General features: G+C 32.0%; 1 protein-coding gene across 1 annotated transcript in view; it reads right to left on the bottom strand.

Moving 5' to 3' along the window:
* The window catches only part of BNIP3 (BCL2 interacting protein 3), a 42,381-nt gene that overhangs the window by 22,822 nt on the left and 3,689 nt on the right, over nt 1-15,870 (bottom strand). The window contains exon 2 of the mRNA XM_018519768.1: nt 3,387-3,564. Coding sequence (XP_018375270.1) covers nt 3,387-3,564 — 178 coding nt within the window. The remainder of the gene's footprint in view (nt 1-3,386; nt 3,565-15,870) is intronic.

Raw genomic sequence — 15,870 nt, 5'->3', positions numbered from 1 at the left:
ATGTATTTTTTTTCTTAAAATACAACTTAATATGTTTCGATTTCTGTAAATTAAAACCTTGTATCATTTTTTTGAAAAATAACTAATTTATTTAAAAAAACAACGACTTTTTTTAATTTTGAAATTTCTTTCTTCCTTTTTTTCAAAATATCTTGGTTTTCGGAAATTTTATGATATTCTTATCTATATATTCTTTCTCCTTACTGTCTGTTGTATCGATTAAAAAAAAAGAAGTTAAAATTGATGCATTAGATCCCGGGATAAAAGCGAAAGCAGACTCCAGGGTTACCGTAACCCATGTGTGGTGAAATCAGGTGGCGAAAATAGTGTGGTGTTCAAGGGTTAAGTGTGCGTAACAGGATGGAGGTGCAAGTTATTAGTACAACCGGTGAGTTTTTAAATGGAATGAATATAGAAAGCAGTTTTGTTAATATAGAATGGGATTTTGTATTTAGATCTTACAAATCTTGACTTGTTAAGAAGAGCTGTTTGCATGATCAAATGGAGAATTACTCTGAGTTGACTAATTGCGCCTACATTCAGAACAATTGCATTTAAATTTTTGGATTATTAAGCCTAATGTTATACCATGAAGATGGCTGAAAAAAGCAGCCGAAACATCAGAAATATATATACATACAGGTGAGGAATAAAGAAGAATTGTAATGTACATTAATAATAACTATGTACTAGCTCTTAGTTGCCTATTGTTTTTGTAATATTGTTTTTAATATTAAGAGCTCGATTAATTTATACACCGAAAAAATTGTATTCTTAATTTAAGAATATCCCACTTACGTATAGTATGTTTTCCTTTAAAATAAGCGCTGAGACGATCCTCTTAATTTAAGAGGGTAATCATATAAAAATTAGTATTCTCATATTCTTAATATGAGAATGTATAGGATGTCCTATTTTAAACGATGATCTCAAATATCTCTTGAACAATACATTTTAGAGAAAAATGCTTCAGACAAAAGTTGCATGGTTTTAAGGGGGACATCATCAAATTCACCGTGTGAAGCGCGCGTGTAGCACACGTATGGCGACGATCGCTTTCGCAAATCGAGAATATATTATTAATTCAAGAGGAAATATTCTTATATCTGTTAAGAGGAAATATTAAGTACATCTTTCAAGAATACAATTTTTGCGGTGTAATGACATTTCTAACAGTTGTGTTGTGTGTGTGTGTGTGTTATATATTTATATAAAAATTAATTTTTTATAATTTTTTCCCTTTTTGAAAAAATCAAAATTTATTAATTCGTGCATAATGATGATAAAATTTTTCGTTAGAAACGATATTTAATAAATATATATTTATTTCCTTGTGTTAAAACGTTTAACAACTGCCGTACTCGTGTCGTTTGCCAAACTGGTTAAATAGCCTACGCTAATTTTCTTCTTCAAAATTTTTTCACAAAGAAGACGGGTGATAACGCCGAGTGTACAGACGATACAGTAAATAATATCCACTTCTATTAATGTATTGTAGATTAACTTTAATCTAGATTTAATTTACTTTTAATCTGTTTCAAGTTTTAAATTAATTAGAAAAAGGTAAAAAATAAATTAAACCGAGATTAAAATTAATTTACATTACTAGAACTGAACATAAAGCTGGTTAAATAATTCAATATGACGTGCACGACGTTATATATCGCAGAATATCGTCTCGAAATTGAACTAGATATTCGTTGTTGCACAGGTATTGTCAATAACAGAATCATGACTTTCTCATGCTCGAGATAATATTACTTATTGTTAGAGAAACACGTAAAAACACAAAGCATGTACACAAATGACCACAGATCAATGCTTTTTATTATGACGCGCTTGAGTACTGTGTATAATATTTCTTGCAAATCATTAAAAATTTTTTTGCGTCAGAGAATCAGCGACTAATACTTTTAATAGATCAATCTGTGCACAGAGATATCGAACTACGTTCCTTTCCTTGTCAGCAAGTCGTACAAACGCGCATTAGTTGTTCTCCTGCCAAGATATTTGCGCGGGTCTCTCAATGACGTTATTTTAATCCTGTTAAGAGCCACGTGTTAATTCAGCCGTCTAAACAGCAAAAGTAAAAATATAAATGTTTACTTGTAACTATAACTTTGTTCTTTACGACATTGCTACGATTATTGCAACACGATCGCAATTGAAAATCAATTTAACGCATTGTTTAAAATCAATTTAAAAGGTGCAGGTAACAATACAGTAATTATAATAATTATATATCCACTAAATTCTGCTCGAATTTATGAAAAGTTTGCTCTAAAAAAATAGTATGAATTTTTGTAGCCCTTCAATCAGCCTCGCATCATAAAATTCAAAAAATAAGGAATTATTCTTTTAGTTATGATTTTGAATTTTTACTCTAAAGTTATTTCTATGTATAAAATCCGCAATTCGTTAAGCAAAATTATAATGTACCTCAGTAGGGTCACTCGCCTTCTACAGCTTTTATCTACGCGACCTTGAGCCCCGACGCTTGATGATGAAGCCCGACTAAAAAAAAATAGTTCTCCATGTGTACGGATCGTCATTCCTCGCCTCTGACTCACGACGCTTCTTTTCTTACTCCGAAGTCCTTCCCAAGAAGGAAAGAGAACGGAAACGGACGTTTTCTCTCGTTATACTCGTGCAGGATATGCGAGGGAAAATGCCATCTTTTGCGCACCGAGAACTTGAGTGAATATAAGTGTATAGTTGAACGGCCGGCTTTGTTGGCCGAGTCTTCAGACTATCCTGAGATTATAAGAGTTGGCTATATACTGTTTCAAAGCGCCTTTCGAATCCCCGTGTGCTTGGCTCTGTCGTGCGTATAAAGTATCTTTTCATGCTGATACTCGACATTCATTTTTAACGTCAAAATAGGTCAAAAGTGACGTTTGATATTCATCAATTTTTATTGTAAGATCTATTTTGATGCTAAAAATGAGTCGAGCATCAGCATCAGAAAGGGTACTTTAAAGGCCATGGCACACAAAAATTGAAGCATTACAATTCAAACAATCACAGTAGATATCGTAAAGTCATAACGTAAACAGTAACAAATCCATTGATTTTTTTACTGCTTAAATCTTACTGTTTATTTTTTTTTTATTTTGTATACCATAGCTCTATAAACTGTGCAAAAAGTTAACTTTGCTTAGAACTGTCCAAGTTTAATCGTCGCAATTTCCGAAAATCTTAATTCGATTTCTGGCACATCGACCATCGAGAAGATTTTCCCAAACTTCTCGATAAGCGGTATCTTACTCTGAAATCGCTTACTTTCTAGTTCTTAAAGTATCGAAAAGTTATGTGTCCCACGCGATTTTCGCCGAGGCGTCGCCAACTTACTTGGAAGATAAAAGATCCGGAAAATAAAGTCTTACCTGTCCCTCGGAGTGTCCCGGCGCGAGGACGCCAGGGAATGCTTCGCGGATGAATGTGTGGAATCCCTCTGTGCTTCCCTGAGAAGTCGCAGGTATTCACGTTCGCCGGTAATGCTAAACGGCGTCGGCGTTGTCCGGGCCGCCAGCGGCTGGTCCGGCACCAGCTCCACCCAGGACTCTGCGCAGTTAGAAAAAAGATTGTTATTCTGTGCTGAATGCTTATCCAATTCCGCGATCGAGCTTTTACAATAGTTCCAGCAATTCGCGGAGCAGCCACTTTTCAGTGTCCCTCGATAATAATACAATGTTTCCGCACGCGAGGAAAATTTTATCTCCTAGAAACGATCGAGAGAGAATGAATAACAACTGCCAACAGTAATTTTCTAAATAAATAACTCAATTATATTTTACTCGCATTGTCATGAACAAATTTCTTTCAGAAATAATAAAATTTATTATTACAGTAATAAGTACTAAAAAGAAGGACCTCGTTCTTTCCGTATTGAAAAGACCTTTGATGAAATTGAAATTTATATACCTTTTTTAGTGAACATTTAATAAGACTCCATCATAATATGTATCGTAATTTTTCAATTTCTTTCCAGAAATAATAAAATTTATTATTACAATAAATACTAACAGAAGCAACTACCTCATTTCTGTATTAAAAAAAACCCTTGATGAAATTGAAATCCATATCTCTTTAGCGAAAATTTAATAGACCACACTGCATGTATCGTAATTTTTCAATTTTAATTATTAATGTACTAATGGAAACATTTTAATGTTAAATGTTGTTTCTAATATCTTTAAAGTGCTTTTAAATTTTAACACGCTGATGTCGATATATTCGGTGCATATTGTACGGAGAATGAATGTCGTTGAACGACATACGCGATGACACACTATAATATCTTTAAAAATAGCAACAACAACCACTGTATCGATCACGGTAACCTCACGAGGTCAAGTTGAAGGGAAATTTCATATTCTTTTCTTATAAATAATATAACGTCGATTTTTATATCAATTTTCATCGTATATGTATAGTACTAATCTTTGCAAATAAAATTATCAAAAACATAGAAGAAATTTAATATTTTGAAGTGGATAAATATTAAAATTACAATTTCGAAAATAATTATTACATCTAAGAAATCATTGCATTCAAAGAAAATTATTTTTTAATAAATATACCGTTAATATCATGTTCTTTACGTATCATACTTCACGATTATTTTTATATACATGGTTTTATAACATTTATAACGTGATTCACGCTTTGTATACACGTGTACACTTAACAGATAAAAATGTGGTGAGCGTGTATTTGCATTAATGGTTTTTCAAGGACAAACTTGCCTCTTCGATATATATAAATAAATGCGATATACAAATAAGACTTCCGACGCGTTTATTTTAAAATGACTGTTTTGGCGGAACAATTTCATTCTTTACATTGTAATTCAGGGTTGCTACAGAAAATGAATTTAAAAATTCCCTGACTTTTCCAGGTTTTCCAGATGAAAATGGAAAATTTTCCATGACTAATATAAAATATGTAAATTTTAACATTTAGACTCAAGGATTGTAGGAAAGCTATATTATAAAAACGCAAAAAAAAGCTTAATAGAATAGTAAAATTTTGAATGCAAAAGCCAGCAAAAAATTAATTAATTTTGAAAAAAAAGAATGCAGTTACGACGAAAAAGAGAGATCAAATAAAAATACTGAATAAAATATAAATTTGAATTATTTTGTTAAAATCGTTTAAAGTGCGTAAGTTTCGAACTATAAACGTCAGATATAATATCTAAAAAACTATAACAATTATTTGGAATAGGAGCAGTTTAAGGAAATTGTGAGCAAATTTTGAAATTCTAGACGTTTTTACATTTTCCCCTGACTTTTGCCGGTTTCCATAACCAATTTCAATTTCCCTGACTTTTCGCGGTTTTCCCGGTTTTCCAGGTCTGTGGCAACTATGTGTATGCTAATAAAATACTCAGCATGCATTACAAAATAAATAGTTATAAATGACGCGTAACGATTTCCTAAGGTAACCATCTCACTATAAGATCAAACGAGATCAATATTAATCTTTATATCATATATTTAATAAAATTGAAATCTATGAGTTTGTTAATTAGTCAAGTGTTTTGCCAAATGTAGACCGAATAAATCATCAGATTTGGACTGTAAGAGTAATTATCTTGGTTAATAATGATATAATGATAAATAATACAAAATTATGCATCTTTTGATGATACAAATCTTTTGCTAATTTAGAAATAACGAAGAATCGTACTTCGCAATTTGCAAATTATCACATAAATATGCGACTCTTAACTTCTGTGCAATAAGCTGATTGGAATACTAAGTAGCACAATACAGAGTTATATCGATACTGTCTATAGCTGTGTAATCGAATAATGGAAGATTTATTTAATGATAAACCTACTTAAACAAAATATATAGGAATCTTGAGAGAAACTTTCTTTTGTTCGTGTGTCAGACAGAGAGACACAGTGTATGAGCGATACAGATCATATCTATGTCTAGTGGTAGACTTTTTTATTTTCAAATCTTGTAGTTTTCACTACTTCATTTTGCAATGAAAATTCACGAGATGATAATTGTCATCTTAAATAAGAATAAAAAAAGTATTTCAATAAAATATGTAAAACGTATTAGAAAATAAAAAAGATAATGTTTATGAAATTGAATAGCGAATAGATAAATAAGATTAAATTTTAAATAGCAACTTTACGAAATTTTATATTAATTTAATTTTATTTTATTTATAACTAACTTCATTAAATTTTGTGCTACACTAATGTTATTGCAATAAAAATTATTACGTCAGGCGAGTTAATTTTACGTAATTATTTTATGAGAATTTAAGCTACTCATATAACATATAATTTGTTAAAGTTCACACATGTGAGACGGTATGATAAATATCTGCGCTTGCAAGCTCCAACATAATTATCACATAACGAGAATGATCTCATCGCCATGAAATCTCGGGTTCATCTACCGTCGTACGTGACGATAGATTTGCTAACAGCATAACAGACGTTTATATTCCTCGCTCCAACCGCGCCTTTATTCCCTGCATAATTACGAAACGACCGCGCTATCGATGCGCATACATTTTTATCTTACTTAATTTTCAACTTGCAAGTCTTCGTCGTAGAAACAATTAATAAACGAGATTTTCGTAAACAAGTTTCATTCTCCATAATTCAATTAATATCTACAAATATATACGTTATCACTAATCAGAGTTCACGTTCTGCGCTCCTGATTTTCTCGGCGACGCAACCGCGTTCTATTCTAAAACGTGCGACACTTTGTATTTTAAATTTTTGACCTCGAAATATTTGTATTAATTATATTAATAAAAAATAAAACCGAATAAAACAAAAAATCGTTTTAAAAAGATCAACCACAATTAGTTAACGATCAAACTCCTATCCATCATATTCACGTTCTTATCGATTGCGTAAGCAAATTTATAATGTACCACGAGAATTGATAGGACGAAGGGAGGATATAAAAACAGGTTGGTCGATTGAGACAATCGGTTTGTCAGTCACCATAAATCGTCGTGATGTTCACGCGGGTCGTCACGCGTCACGTGTGATGCACGTGCGACATTAGCATGGCGCGATGACCGCCGCAGCTCTTCCGCTCTTCTAACCGTACAAATCATCCGGGCGATAAGGTTTACTTCGAGTTCGTTCACCTATTCGTGAACCGTCGTTAGTCACGTTTGCACTTTCGCCTAATTGGATGCGATCGACATCCAAGCATAAACATAGTTTTAATTGTTTTAAAATACCGTCGAGACTCACATTTTGCGGAAAGAAAAGAAAATTCGCTCTCTCGTACGATTATTCCACAAATAATTGCAGGTAAAAATAAACTACAATAACGTCGATCTAATATTGTTTTTCTGTATGCGAGATTAACGTTCTCGTTCGGTGGCGATATAAATATGTGAAAGACCAAACAATAAATTCGTTGTTACGCACGAACATTCGAAAATTTACGGCACACTGGATTTATCACGCGACTTCTTGCCTCGAAATGAATAATCGACTATATGTAGGCACGCATGCGATTAATGCTCTTGCAAGAATGTGAATTGTAAAAATTAATAGTTACTGTGCACGCGCGGCGTTCGATGGCTGGTATTCATAGTCTTCTTACATATTTAAGACCGTTTTAAATACAGCCTTAAGATATCATAAGTCAATCACAGAGCCGTTTTAACATCTTAAGACATTATGATGCTTTTAAAATAAGAACCGATTATGAATACCTATATCTATAATTCGTTCTATTCGTCAAGATATTAACGCATTAAGATTGTAAATAAAATTTACGAGATTTTTTTCAAGGAGAATGCAGAAACATTGTGACGATATTCCACCTGTTTATCGGAATAAAATAATTGTCTATCATTTTATAAGCGCACCGATTAAGAATATTTTCAAATACGATAAAAAGCAAAAAATTATAAGGCTAGTGAGAATCGACATTGTAGACAGTGTGCTAATATTTCAACAAAAAATCCTTTTGTTGATGTTAAACCATTCAAAATACTTGTTATAAAAAAATTTTACAATTGGTCGTTTAAATGTACGTTTCGATTAATTTTTTAACCATTATCAGCAAAGAAAATAGCATGATCGCGGTATACAACGAATATTTTTTCGTCCAAGTATTTTCAAAACACAATTTTCCCAACAAAGAATTTCCGTAGATATTGTTCCGTTCGAGCACGCAAGATTATGTATATTGTAAACAATGCAGCAGGTAGGAAGGTCGAATGCGATACATCAATTTCTATTGTTAGTCGCTTCGGAAAGATGCGCGCGATAATGTCATAAATGTACGCGATGTTAGATCGTAGCGAGGTTGTTGGAAAATGGAAAAGTTGACTTAGTAAACGCTTGACACCGTTCGAAACGTGCAAGACATGCATCGCTTGACGTAAATTCTTTGGACATACTTCGTCATTCGATGTTTACCATGCAAGATATAACGGAATTTAAAATTATGTTGCACATTACTAACATTTTGTTCCGTTTAATTTCCCAGATGTGCCGATGAATTGCGACAAAAAATCGAACGTGAAGAATTCCTGATTACGCGACATCAGATACACAGACAAGGATCAATCCTGAAAAAATTATCAGGATTTTTCATTTTTGTTAACTTGTGATTGGTCTCAACCTATAATAATAATGTAAAAATTGTATTTTTATAGCTATGATTAATTAATAAATTGATGGTTTTGTAGCAACTTTAAAGTTATTATTACAAATCAGTTTAGTGATTAATCACAGAAAAATAGAAATTATTAACCCTTACCGTACTAATATGGGTAACTAGTGACCGAGCGATTCCTGTTCGTGCAAGTTTCTCGCAAGCTCGGTCAACCCGGCGTTTGTTATTGCCGCGTAAAAAAACCTTGTGAGTATACGATGTTAGCTTTTTTGTGAAAATAAAAATTGTGTCAAAATCATTGTAAGTATTCTATTTTCACCTTAAATTAATGTCTGAATGTTTGTTTTCATTAAAAATTTTTTTTTCTAAAAGAATTATTTATTTTTTCGACAAAATAGATAAAACTGAAGAGGCGAGTCACGCTTTTCTTTACAAATTTATCTAAATGTGTATTAAGATTTACATTTTGTTAATGAAAAAATACATTATTTTACAACAAAATAAAAAAATGCGTATTTTAACTCGATTTTTTCTATATGTCCCTTACTGAAAATTACTCATATTCATGTGTTCAAATAATTCAACTTTTTGTAGAATTCGAAGTTCTATAGTATTTCTTTTTTCATAACTTTATATCTAAACTACAAAACCCTGGAGTAATTTTTTTATATTCATTTAATATGAAAAGTTATAATTTTTTAAATCAAATGCCATTTTTTCCCAACTTATGAGTCTTTCGGTAATTATAAATTATACTACATTTTATTATTTTCCAAAATAAAGATTCAATATTTATTCTAGAAAGTTGAAAGTATGTTGGTGAATTTTTAGAGATTTTTTGAATTATTTTGAAGAGAGGTGAAAAAACGAAGAGATTCTAGTGACCCTTGATAGTATGGATGAGGTACCAAATTGTAGATGGTACGGTAAGAGTATATAATATTATTATATTATATACTCTATATAATAATATTAAGAAGTATTAAAGCCAACGCTGATTCTTTTCGCAAAATAATTTTGGTTTTGTTGTTATTGTGTAGTTAATTTAAATTACAAATGTTTCGACCTCTATAATTGGGTCATCTTCAGTGTCGAAACAATGCACATGCAATCATTAAAATTTTTAATGATTTCTTCAACATTGAAGATGACTCAATTATAGAGGTTGAAACTTCGTTTGTAATTTAAATCAACTACGTAATAATAACGAAACAAAAACAATTTTGCGAAAAGAATCAACCTTGGCTTTAATGCTCCTTAATATTAGTAATTTGATTTATATCTATGTAAGATGAACTTTAATAATCTCCGTTTTACTTACTATTTATCTTTTTTTAATTCTTAGAGTTAGAAAAAGTTAAAAAGTAAATTAAACCAAGATTAAATAAGTTAATCTACATTGATAGAACAGGACCTTAATAACCTTAAACGATTTTACGTTACATCATTGAGCATTAATTTATTGATACACGTTACATAATGTGGTACACGCAGAAAAACAATCGACATATGACGGAAACCTCCCGTTTCTCACGTCAGTTCTGTCTCCGTTTTGTCGTCTGGACGTTTTCTCGCGTCGTACGGGATCACATCCCACAAAAATTCCGCACACGTTTAAATTCGCAGCTCATAAACGCCAACTCGCAACCTACGCCGCCATTCTCGTTACGTCTGAATCCATCCGGATTCGCAACAGACGGCGTCGACGCGCGAAGCGGAACGTTGTTTACTCGGCATACGTTACCGCGCAAACCGCGTTTACTTGCATAATCCTCTCATATTATTCACGAGCTGCGAGTTAATCGCGGCCGCGCGCAGAATTCCTGCTTGATTACGAACGAACGGACGCACTTATCGCTACTTTGTGCACTCAGGCTGCGAACGTCGATGGACGTCGGGAATCAAAGCACCGGAGTGCCTATTCAGAGACTCGAGGATTGCCATTATTTGATCAGCGGCGATCTCGTGCGAATTAACGTGGACAGATTACGTCGTTTGGTAGCGCTGACAAATCGGAGCTTCTATCCGCGAGATAAATCGCCCACTAGACGCAAATCTAACGCGACGGTTAAGATGGCAAACCGCGACAAAAGATGCACGTGAAACATTTCCGACTGCCACGTTCAGAGATGCAAGGATTAGAGTCTCGGAGAGTACGAAAAAAAAGATTTTATTTTACTAACATAAATTAATATAATACTCGTCATTAATTTTTTTTATCATTTTTTGATTGTTTTACATATAAAAGTTTAAGACTTCTGTTCCTCCCCCCCCTCCCCCCTATTGTTAGATGTCAAGAAATCTCTTGAGTTAAATAACATTTTGTATTTTTAACTTTTATGTGTGTCAAAATATAAATCAATTAATTTCTCTAATTATTTTCGAAATAAACAGCGTCCATATTCATGTGTGCACTTGGTAAATAATAAACTACTTGAGTCAAATTTAATATATTTTTATGAGTTAAATTATTTAACTCCATTGTTTTAGTTAAATTAATGACATATAGAGTAGAAACAGTGACAATCTATAGAAATGATTAAAAAAAACTCAAATTGAAAATAATTTGACATTATGAATTTAACATTATCTAAACAATAAAAAAAGTTGAGCATATGCCACACACTAGATCTTGTTAGTGAATAATATCATAAATATATTCGCATATAGAATTACAAGAATTAACGATAATTATGCTAGTTACAATTAATCACAATATATAAACGTTTCGGTCCTGAATGTGGCCATCTTCAGTATACAATAACTAGCATAATTATCGTTAATTCTTGTAATTCTATATGCGAATATATTTATGATATTATTCACTAACAAGATCTAGTGTGTGGCATATGCTCAACTTTTTTATTGTTTATTTATTAGCCACGTATTCGAGGACAATTTTGTTAACATTATCTCTGCAGTATGAGAGCCTTTATTTCACCCCGAAATAAGACAGTTTTCAGTCTATTGTATCAATTGCAAGTATTATTTTACTGAAAAATATTTCTATACGAATATAATTTGCAAGAATTTTTATTGTGTATTTTCGCTTCTGATGTCGCAGAAGATAGCAGTAAGTGAACAGGTGTCTTAAACGTTGCACTAATTATTAATGTATTTTAGTGGCTTGTTAACTCACGTTGCTGCGTTTAGCTTCAATTTGATCTCGCGGTACGATTTTGTCTATATAAAAATCGCTACAATTGATTTCTAAAAAGATATCTTGCTATTTCACGTTGAACATGCACGATTTCTAGTCATATCATTTGCCAATTATCTATCCCCGTAAATTAACTTATAATAAGTATAACTGTCACTTAAACTTCATTAACCTGGCTTTGGGTCATCAATCGGTGAGTTTGATATGTTACTTTCAATCGCACTGCCCATTCCAACTCAAGTATGAAAATAACAGCATATTTTTAACGTTTATCCAGAATTTATTCACGTGGAACGAAAGATGGTTTTGTTGTTTCTCAGTAAATATAACATGTTATCAAACTCGTCAAACATTCACTTGATACACAGTTAAAGCGACAGCAGAAGTACATATATTTATGAAAAATTTAACTTAATTTAACAATATTTAAAAAATTACATACTTTATAACGTCATGATTTTTCATTCCGTACTCAAGATATGATTAAGGAGGTTGTAAGGCAAATGCAATATGTTAAGAAATACTTGAAAAAAATACAGATTATTCTAAATTGCATTTAAAAGAAATACAACAAAATTCAAAACAGTTTACCATCCGAATCAAAAGTTATTTTAATAAAAAGTAATATTTTTTTAATTTATACTCTAATAGAAATATATGAAAATGTATTATAAAATAATGATAAAAATCTCATTCTTTTTATAAGTACTTTATGAATTCAAAAATATTTATGTAAAGTTACATTGAGATGCAGACATTAATTGTTCAGTAAATAAACAAAATATTTATTTGTTATAAATTAATTGGTGAATCTCAATAAAACTTTGCATAAGACATTTTTAGTACTTAAAATATTTATATAAAAAAATTTAGATTTTTGTTATTATTTTTTAAATTTTTGTTTATAATAATAAAACTAATATCAAATAAAATAAATAATCTATAAATATGTGTTGCTCAATAAAAACAGAATGTTATGAACACAACTTTCACATGTAGTTTAATGCGTAAATATTAAATATATGTACTTTATGCCCTTACAAAGAATTCAGAAAAGCTGTATGTGCTAAAGTGATACTTATCAAGTAGAGAAAAAACGATGGTAGCGTTCAGTAAATAGTTTTGCAACTGTTGCAAAATTCTTTAATACGATTGGTTCTGCCTTTAATTCCTCACTGGATCTAAATATGTATAAACCAATCATATTACAAAAGTTTACAACAGTTGCAAAGCTGCTTTCTCTGCTGAACCCAGCCAATATTGCACCAACTAGCCATAAGTTGACAGTACATGAACAAACACGTGCTTGTCAAGGCAGCACGTGTTGACACTACAAGAGTATCATGATACCGCAGAATGTGCAAGGTGATCTCCGACGCTTTGTCACTTGTTGCGTAAACGTGTCTGGCAAAAGCTTCCATTGTATCAACAACTAACCGCAAGTAGAAGCATCGCTGTATTTAACCTGTTTAAACGTTTGACGTGGTTATACATACTTTAAATAACAAATTCCGACAAACTATTCAGTGATAAATATTATGACAATTATATAATTTGCTTCAAACTGAACATTATTTAAGCTTTAACAGCCATTTATTCTCAACATTATGAAAGTTAATTAAAAACACAATGGAAATATTTCACGCGATATTTAACGCATTTAGTCTGCACAAAGAATATCCATTTAACTCTTTAAGCGCTTTTATATACTTTTATATACGCTTAGCTAATGAAATGAATAAGCATACAAATTCTCATCTATTTTCCCGCAAGTTATAAACCGTCCTGTCGTCTCATCGTGAGGAAATTTCCGCAAGATCGCATCGCATCCGAGAGACGTTTACCACGTGTTACGTCTGTGGAATTGCTACTGGGTAGCTTCGATCAATCGGATTAAGGACCGGCGGCGAAGCTTACGGTTAAAAATAGATACCTTCCCCTTTTCGACAATCTGCCGTCATTTCGATTAGTACACCATACTCGTAGGCGTGCACGCAGCCGATAATCGGATAATTACGAACGTACCGCTTATCTGTGCGTTAAATTAAACATTTCCTTTCGTTGACAGCCAGATAAAGATGCAAATAGGCGAGCGCAAACTACTCCGTGCCTAAATATTCTTGTATTTATTTATGCATAGTGGCAGGCATCGTACAAAGTATAAATTTATTACATTCCAAGTTCGGCGGCGCTTTCAAGTCGACTCTATTTATAGCTGTGAATACTTAGTATTTATCGATACACGTATAATTTAGTATCGATCGTGTTTGGGATGCAATTTCAGTAGAAACAAGCGACGACAATATGTAAATTATTTTAATACACTACAAGTATCAATATTTTTTACTCACTAAAACGAATAAATCATTATAAAACTAAAGAAAGTAGTGAAAAATTAAATATTTCATCAATATAATAAAGGATATAATTTGAAAAATATTGAAAAAAATCAAAGAATTTCAAAATTCTATCTTTTACATAAAAAATATAACATTAATCTAAAAAATAGGAATAGTCAATAATGACCGCTCGGTACTTGTACCAATGTACGACGATAAGTAAATTATACCTGAATAAAGGAAAGTCGAGATAAATACTTATCTTAATAATGCCGCAAATAATGATCGGATGGATAGTTTCTGACTGATACCGATGATTATTTACTTTAATCAATATCTATATCTAAAAATATCTATTTCTACAATAACGTAATTTAATCACCGATCGATGTGTATCGATATTGGCGAGTGAATCATATATTATATATTGGCGCATGTACTTAATATTGAAATTCATTCGCGTATTTATCGAAACTTTGTTGTCGAAAATTGCTCAAACGATTCAATGGAAATTCGGTACCCCCGTTAGCTAGTGGTTGACCCGTATATCCTGCCAGGTCAGTGGTTTGACGAGCTGTTCGAGAGAATGTATCCGAGTATTCGCGTGAGCCGAGTCACGTAGGCTCCTGAGTACGTTCTCATGATTTCGGGTCAGCGCCGCTCTAATGAGTCCCAGACTCTTGAGGACGATCACGTAGATCCGTTGGAACGACGTGCGGAAGATCGCGTATATATCACGTTACCGCGAATGGGAACGAACTCGCGAAGACGACTCACGCCCTCCGAAACGCAGTTTCTCTCTTGCAGTAGTTATCTCGGAGGTATAGTATTAATTTCTCGATTCGAGAAATTAATTTTCCTCGTACGCGCAAACTCACTTAAACGGCCCGGTTTTCTGATTAACTCGTCATTTAGACTTAACTTGATGATAATGTAAAAATTGTGTTTTTCTAGATATGGTTAATCCATCACTAAACTGATGGTATGTGTGTTTTGTAATTTTAAAATTACAATACTATTAGTTTAATGAACCATAGCTAGAAAAACACAATTTTTACATTATCATCAAGTTCAGTTTAAACCACAAGTTAATCAGATAATGAAAAACCGGACCTTTTTTATTTATCACACTTTGCAAATCAAAGAGTACAGACGAAAAAGAAGAGTAACTTTCAAGATTTTTTCGTTTTCTAAAAAATCATTCAGAAATTCCCCGATTATTTTTCATTGTATGAGCTGTAGCAATTACACAACAAGAGATTTCAATAATAACTCAATCTCTTAAATTCAATAATATTTCGTTATTTATAATTCCCGTGTATGTCAAAATGTAAATCAATCCATTAATTTGTATAGTTGTAGTTTCAAAGTAAACAACATCATCATATGAATGTATGCATTTAGTAAATAATAAACTAAACTTGAGAGTAAAACTTACATTTTTCTTAGTTAAATGGTTCAACTTTTCATTGTTTCAGTTAAATTAACGACGTATTGAATTGGAGCAATGGCAACCAATAGATATGGTTAAACATAACTTAAATATAACGCAGAAATAATATCGATAATTTAACGCTAGAACATTCAATGCCATTCTTGATCGCAAAGTAACATTACTTATTATCAATATCTAAAATGATCTAAATTGATATCGCTTCGATAGTTTAGATACCGATAACAAGTATTGTAACATTATTTTTCGATCAAGCGTGGCATTGAACGTTCTAGCGTTCGAGATTGTCGA

Source organism: Trachymyrmex cornetzi, unplaced genomic scaffold, assembly GCF_001594075.2.
Source record: "Trachymyrmex cornetzi isolate Tcor2-1 unplaced genomic scaffold, Tcor1.1 scaffold840, whole genome shotgun sequence".
In the NCBI taxonomy this organism is placed as follows: domain Eukaryota; kingdom Metazoa; phylum Arthropoda; class Insecta; order Hymenoptera; family Formicidae; genus Trachymyrmex; species Trachymyrmex cornetzi.
Note: the sequence above shows the minus strand (reverse complement) of the source record. Positions and strands in the feature narration are given on the sequence as shown.